Here is a 7,982-nt window from a genome sequence, read left to right as displayed (position 1 = left end):
GATTATAAACAATGGGTTATTTTTGTACTGATAAAAAGTCATTATCAGTGTTAAGAGCTAATATTCGTTTTTTCTACAGCATTAACGCCCGTCCAACACATCTTATTACGCAACGAGCACTTTTAATACCCCATTCATGCACGGCGCTAATTTTGTCAATTGTAGGCGAATTAAGAAAGTTCACTTAAGAAAGAGGAGAAACATGCCTTGTCGTGTGTACACGTCCTCCTCAAAACGAGAGAATGAGAAATTTCATGTCCTAGGTTTGTTTGATGATATTGTTTGATGATATTGCTAGCATTGGTTCTAGCATTTTAGTCAGGCGAAAGCAATCGGGATAGCATTGAAGCTTTTACATGTAAATGCATTTAATTTGAGCCTATTAGTGGCATTTTACCGAATATTTTATCTCTGAAAAAATAAAAGTATTTTTAAGACAGAACCTCGCAATTCGAAATCCACACAAATTAGTGTAGACTTAGCCGAAGTCAGTGGCCTTAGGTTTCAAGAACCGATCACTCAGAGATATCTAAGGATGAAAAGACTACGAGATGATATAGAGGATTGTTTTTTAGAGTTTTTCCGTATTAAGACGATGAGCTTGAATACATTGTTGTTATAACATTTTTACATTTTGTTTGTGGTAAAACGTCTTGTGAAAACGTGGTAAAAAATTTGTGAAAGCCTATTTGTTATGAATATTATCCGAGTATTTTTGTGACTTCAGCTAGTTTTTAGGAGGATACCAAGCATTTGGGTTTACCTCGGTGTAAAAACCTGTGAAACATTTCTTTTGTTTTGTTAGCATGTGTTAGGCTTGGGTCATTGTTTCAATTTTTTCTCTATTTTTCCCATTGTGTTACGTCATCCATGAGTTTCACAGGTTTTTACACCGAGGATGAGCCAAGCATTTGTAGTCCAACATAGCCAATTGGTGCTGTAAAGGTGAGTTTCAAGCAACCTCAAGAAACCATTGGAACTTGTCAAGATGTACCATTTCTCCTAATAAAGAATTGAAATACCCCATACAATATTCAAGAGACCCAGCAAAACTTTCAAATAGATTGTTATCTGTATTCATCCAAAGTCTCAAGCTTTCTAGATGTACGAGTTATTGACCAAGTGTGAGGTCAAGATGGCTGGATAACGATAAAGTTCTTTTCTCTGTTTATGGACAGAGATGGAGTCGATCAGGTCTACAAACTCGCGAATAAAGAACCAGCAATTAAAGATTTATTATATGGCTTTCGGGAAAAGTTTTCTTGTGGGACAAGGTGGGTAGTCCCGAGCGGGCTAGATAGCTCCATCTTGCCTTGCCCACTCAGGTAGCCAATCACAGTGCACGATTTGATTCATCTTGCCCACCCATGGAGCTAGCCATGTAATAATAAGGTTCAAAAAAGTGAATCAGTCACGGATAAGTTGTAGATAAATAGGTCAATCTCAATTTTTATGAGAATTTACCTTTTTAGTGAATCATAAACCTAAGAAGTCAGCTCAGCATAGACCAATGCACATTTGAGGCTTTGACATAATTATTTCATTAAAGGTTAATTCAAAAACCTTGCAGTGAGTAAATGCAATAATTAATGTTCTTTGTAGTGATAAAAAAGGTGGGGGAATGATAGAGGACAAACATGTTATAAGATCCATGTAGTTTTACTTGTTTGCTTGAGCTTCATCTATCTTGTTCCTTAGGACCAGAAGATCAAGGAGATCCTAAGTTGGAACAGTTAATCAAGGTGATCAAGGTGTCATTCCCAGGGTTTTCTCCTACTAATCCCATGTAGCTCCAGGGAATGAGTAGGAAAGAGGCCTGGGGAGGAGGCTGGGATACCTTAGCAGAATACTGTTTTGATGCTAAATATGTTTAATTAACATACCAAAATGAATTTTGTTGACTGCAGATGTACTAATAATAATGATTGGTTCAAACAATATTATATGAAGATGCAAAAATGGGAAACTCCCAGAAAGTCAAACGTGTGACCTCCTGTAGACGTTCAGGGGCATACACTCTTGTTTATTATGTAAAGTGGCATTCTACATGTATGTATTATTAGAGCATTTCTGCAGTCATTGCATGTAAATGGTCATGGTGCAACTTATTGAAATCATCCCTTCAACTTACTTAAGTGAACTACTTTTTGGAACAACAACTGGCACCTTAATTGCAGTTGAGGGTGAAAACATCATCCAGTTTTTGAGATAATGAAAGCAATAGGTTAAAATTGTTTGTCCAAAGCCAAGTTAAAGTTTATCTGCAATAATGCAGTAAATTAAGCCATGGCTAGAAATTTCCTTTGTAATGAAATAGATTTGACAGGGCATTGGACACTAGCATTTTTTAGTACCGGTAACAAGCGTGGAGGTTATAGTATTGCTTGCAAAAGTTGTTTTCTTCAAGGAGATTGACACAAGAACTGTCTAGAAGCAACTGCACTTACTTAAAAAAAACTGTACACCACTCCAAATTACTTGATTTGCCAACATCTGAAGCATATTTTTTGGAAAGGACTAGGGATAAATCTTTCCATCAGCTGTGTAACATTTTGAGCTATATTAATACAACATTTGGGGTATATTGTCCCCTACTTCTAACAGCATCCTTTTGGAGCTGGAAGGTGAGAAGGGATGGTTAAACATTTTCTATTTCTCTAAACTATTTCATTTTTTTCTCCTCCTCCACATGCAAATTTATTGAAAGAGAACATAATCATGATCTTTGCTTTGCCTTTGTTGTAAGAAAAATGGATTTCCTGTAACGCTTTTGCATTTGGATAAAAGAAGGAATACTATTCGACAAAGGAATGGAGCAGGCATAAAACAAGTACACTGCTTAAGTAAGGAAGAAATAAAAAAATAAAATTGCCAGATAATGTACATAAAAAGTAGCCCGTAATTTGGTTCATCCATGTTATTTGTATTGTAACTGTACCTGTGACAAACATTGCCTTTCAACTTTCAGAGGACAATGTGGAAAGTGATTTGAAAGACAAAGAGGAAACATGGATGTTTTACCAGATTATGTTGTAACAGATGTTGAAGGCACACCACCACCATTATTGCTTCAAGTGAGATACAATGTTCAAATGTTGACTAGTATGGTTTAATGATCAAGAGAGTTTTAAATGTACATACATGTTGTTGCAATTTGCATGCCCACCCACCCACAGACCAGTAATTTTCACTGCCAGTTTTTATATGTGTGTTCAAGTTACAGTTCTATACAGAAAATCAAATGATAGCTTATACCAATAAGTTGAGCCAGACACTCTTTGTTCTTGAACTTAAAAATTTAGAGGAAAAGTAAGGGCGGTGTTTACATGATCCTGGGGTGACTTCCATTCTGGTGCGAGTTCACCCCAGGTTCTCTGTCGTGGCTCGGTATTCATTTACATGATACCACCAGAAAAGATCATACAGGAGTGAGTCATACTGGCCCAAGTTCAGCCCGGTTCTTGCAGACAGTCTGGGCCAAGAATTTTATCCCTGTATGAAATCTTGCAACACATCATCATGTTAATGGACTCATTTTGGCCTCTCAGTGGGTAAACACATGCACAAATTTCATTAACCCCAGACTTTGATATCACAATGGACCTAGGACAAAACAGGCAATTTCTTCTGATGTGTAAACTCGATAGGGAATCAAGAAGACATTCCGGTATTGAACTCTCACCAGTGCGAATTTGCTCATGTAAAAACACCCGTCCACACTTTCTGATTGTGAGGATGTATGTCAAAACCCTACCTCAGGAAGAAAAATTGGTTTGACATACATGTACAAATTATTGTTCTCTTTGTATTTTATGTCAAGTTATTGTCAGCAGCTTATTGTAAATTTTAATGCTTGGAAACTTAAAACTAGAGTTTTCAAATATTCCATGCAGTGCTGACAGTACATAGTGATTTTGTACAGCTCCATCTACTTTTGTTACACTGATGCATGTCTACTTTTTAGGGTGGTGAAGATGACAGAGTACATGTAAGTTAAGATAGTCAGGCTGTATTCCTTTCATCTAATGCAGTTTCAATTAATTTTTGTTTAATCAATTATTTTATTTCTTAAATGTACATTTTACAGTTGGACTGGCCCGCAGATAACTATGCTAGTCTAGATGGGCCAATCTATCACAAGTGCTTAGTTATCATTATTATTATTATTATTAGGTAGTACCATAGTTACAATTATTATTACTATGATAAATAGGAACCCCTTCAATTTGTCTTATTGTTATTCAAATTACAGCTCAACCATTCTAGGATTTACCCTCAATATCAAATATTCATCCTTCTTTCTTAATTTCTCAACAAAATGTCAACCTCCTTCTCTTAATTTCTCTGATAATATCATGTCAATTTCTTCACTAAAAGACCTTCCACTAGAACAGTTCTGTTCCAGATTTCAGAACAGAAATAATGAAAGGGCATTTGAGTAGATATCACTAATCTTATGGTCACATGCACTTCTGTATCAAATATACCTGATACACTTTATTACGTGTATATATGGGAATAATATTATTATTATTTTGTCTCCATTTTAATTGGACCTTTATGCCTCGCTTTAACCTGAAAGTTGTTTTGAATTTTCTTGGTTACAATTGCAGCAAAGAGGGCTAATTAACGTACGAAAATAAATTAAATTTTGTTCACTTTCAATATAAGCTGTAATTTTGAAAACAGAGGAATAGCTGTTATTGCAGTTATCAGCGGCCTGACACACAAACGAGGGGAAAGGGTCAATTCTGTATTGTGTTGACCCTTTCACCTCGTTTGCATATCTCTTAAAACAAAAGAATATTTGACCGCAGACTCAACTACAATAACAGCTATTGGCTAATAAATTTCCTCTTTTCCATGTATGTCGATCACATTTTTTATGATCCCTTTTCATGTATCAACATACTGACAAAATGCATTTGTTAGTATGACAGACTTGAGGAAGGAACATGCACTGCCCTCTGTGTCTCGCATAGATTAGTTTTTTGTTAACGAGTTGCATTCCTTTAGTAATGTATTAAATTCATTTTATGTACTAATCAGGGCTTATTAACTTATAATTGATAGCAAATTTGTTGTCCTACAGGTTAGTATTGTGAGACCACACCCTCCATCAGAAACTGATTTTGATGATACACTGGTAGATGAAGTAAGTGCCAGCTGATTATGCATGTACAATTTTTTTTCACCTTGCAATAACATGCATGTATCCCACTCCCTGACAAATGAGAACTTTTCCAGTAAATAAAACCGTACACTGTTACATTGTTGGTGTGAAATTTTCCTGACTATGTGAAAGTGGTATTAAAAGGTATAATTTTACCCCACAGGTTTTAGGACAGATATTTTCGTCAGCAAACTCTACCATGGTTACTTGGGGAAACTGAAGATCAGGTAAATATGAAGTGCTTTGCTCTCATGAATCTGTCCAAGTACACTTATATAATGAGGCCGATGCAAAAGGTAGTGCAGCGGCCTCGCTTATACTTTCCCTGTAATTCTGACACTGATTTCAATGAAAAAAACGTCGATTGCCCCATTCAAAAACAAAAGTACTGCATGATATGATCGTATAAATTCTTTATTCTCTTATTTTGTTGCCCAGTATTTGATATACTTTACCATTGAATTATGTTATTTTCAGGATTTGCGTCAAAGATATCTTCAGACCATTGATTCCAGTAGGGATACATTAAAGATAACTATTCGTCGACATTCCATCCTGCAAGATCTTCTTCATGCCTTTTCAGATGAATCCATTGTGGAACGGTCGATAAAGTTTTGCTTTGAAGATGAGCCAGCAGTTGATTATGATGGTGTCAAGAGGGAAGTCTTCTGTAACTTCTGGCAACAGGCAGGCATGAAATGTCTCCACCGGAATGAGAACAGCATGTTACCCAAGTGTAAAGGAATGTCAAAGGAACAGCTAATCGCGCTTGGGCGAATACTTGGACATGGTTATATCCTCACAGGCTTTTTCCCTTTGCATTTAAATGAAGCATTTGTGGAGGCCATGCTCTGCGGTGAGGAGGCAGTGTCTGATGAGCGACTTATAGAAAAGTTCCTTGAGCTCTTACCACCATTCAAGTCTATGCAGCTAATTAAAATCATCGATTCTGACAAGCTGGGAGCTGCAGATACAGAGGTCATTGTCGAATGGGAAGAGCTCTACTGAATACAGACTCTTCCAAGCAAAGAAAATGTAAAGAATATCATCACTCAAATAGCGCGTAGCGACCTAATCAAACGTCCAGCTTACAGTATGAAGAGAATTCATGAGGGAATGTTGAGCTCTAAACAGGGTAAAGAGTTCTGGGGAAAGGTAACAGTAGCAGATGTAAGGGATATTTATTCCACTCAAAAACCAAACCCAGAAAAAGTCAGTTGTCTATTCACATGTCCGCAGAACGTCTTCACAGAGGAAGAAGAATCAGCTTTTGCATTTCTTCAGCATTATGCCAGACAATGCACTCAACTGCAATGTGAAAATCTGCTCAAGTTATGTACGGGAAGCAAGCAAATACTTGTGAAAAACATACAGGTGTTTTTTGTTGCATCAGACGCAAGGGAGCCTTTACCACGAGCTCACACATGTGGACTGGTTATCGAAATCCCAGTACCTGGATATCCCCTTTATGATGCTTTCAAGGCAGCATTTGATACCTTGTTGGGTAGCACTGCGGCCCACTGCTTTACTTTCGCTTGACACAATGAAGACGTCATTTATTCATCGTGAGTGACAACGGTTTTGCACATTCATGCATGCATGCGAAGTCTGTTGAAATGTACTTTTGTGTTCGATGCCTTTGTTGATGCCATGTGGACGTATATTAGCAAAGCAGCATTGATATCAAGCGGGTTGCTTTGCTTTGCTGTTAAGTTTACTCTTACAGGTTTTAGGTCACAGTTTGCTGTTACGCACTTGATGTTGTTAAAGTTATTACACCTCGTACAGTTTGGAGGTCAATGTTACATATACAGTTGTCGTTTGATTGAGCTAAAGGTGTTCATCAGTATCAGTTTGTAGGACCAACAAGACCCAGCTGGCTGGGTCCCATCTAGCCTCGTTGTCGTGGCAATATTGTCTCTGTAACAATTGATTTAACAAGTGTTTTTGCCTCATAGCAAAAAAATGTGTAGGATTATTAGGAAAAGCGTCAAGCTGATGAGTGGCAATAGGAACTGGTCTCGTATTTGAAAAATAATCATGACATCATCGTTATCCGTAGTAATTGTTGAAAGACAACAAATTCGGTGAATCCTCCACTTTGTAAAATTCCCAGTGAAGGAGTTTTACTTGTCGTTTTTGACATGTTGATTAAATGGGATCTTTAATTGTGGTTGGCTTAGCGACTTGTCCGATAACAATTTAGATGGCACAGTGGTGAGGACTCGCCTTCCACCAACGAGGAAGAATCAGGCGGGGGGAAGGAAGAGAAGTGTTGCTTTCATTGCTTATATTTTGAAAGGCAATTTCGCATTGTTTGCTCCACGTTCGTTCCCACCCTCAAGCCTCTTTCTGTTCTTCTCTGATTCTCTTACTGGTGGTGAACGCCCTCGAGAATGGCCCCGTCCTTGTATCGGGTCACCCCTCCAGCCGAGCCAACTTTTCTTTTCTCATGTAAACGGTTCGCCAAGTCTTGTCAGGAAATGTGGATAAAGTTGGCTCGCCCAGGGTACCGCGGGTAGGCGAGTGACCCTTCTACCCGGGACAGCTTTTCTCCATATAAGCGGGGCCTAAGTGGATATAGCGCCCGCTCGGTGTTCGAGAGGTCATGGGTTCCTCGGGAACTCTTGTTGTTGTCTTTGTTCACTTGTTAATCATTTCACCTTTATCACATTTATTACCGACCTTAAAACTCCCAATAATTTCATTTATCATGAAAATAATGCCTTGTTTTCAATTTTTGTGGAGGACGCAAACCCGGGGGGTACTCTCCTATATGGGCTATATAGGTATCTGCAGCCCCAAAGGG

At 37.9% G+C, this 7,982-nt stretch overlaps 1 protein-coding gene across 2 annotated transcripts in view; it reads left to right on the top strand.

The window, feature by feature from the left end:
• LOC138029766 (neural cell adhesion molecule 2-like) overlaps positions 1-7,346 on the top strand; it is a 16,513-nt gene extending 9,167 nt beyond the window's left edge. The window contains exons 7-12 of one of the 2 annotated variants that reach the window (XM_068877585.1): positions 1,699-1,742; positions 2,969-3,074; positions 3,965-3,988; positions 5,093-5,155; positions 5,337-5,400; positions 5,651-7,346. In XM_068877585.1, the coding sequence (XP_068733686.1) occupies positions 1,699-1,700 (2 nt within the window). In that variant the 3' untranslated portion in view covers positions 1,701-1,742; positions 2,969-3,074; positions 3,965-3,988; ... (1 more) ...; positions 5,337-5,400; positions 5,651-7,346. Of the gene's footprint in view, positions 1-1,698; positions 1,743-2,365; positions 2,844-2,968; positions 3,075-3,964; positions 3,989-5,092; positions 5,156-5,336; positions 5,401-5,650 lie in introns of those variants that run through there. The other variant, XR_011127927.1, reaches the window with a different exon arrangement.
• The last annotated feature ends 636 nt before the right edge of the window (positions 7,347-7,982 follow it).

This window comes from Montipora capricornis, chromosome 13 (genome assembly GCF_036669925.1).
Source record: "Montipora capricornis isolate CH-2021 chromosome 13, ASM3666992v2, whole genome shotgun sequence".
Classification (NCBI taxonomy): Eukaryota; Metazoa; Cnidaria; class Anthozoa; order Scleractinia; family Acroporidae; genus Montipora; species Montipora capricornis.
This window is presented reverse-complemented; position numbering and strand designations above follow the sequence as displayed.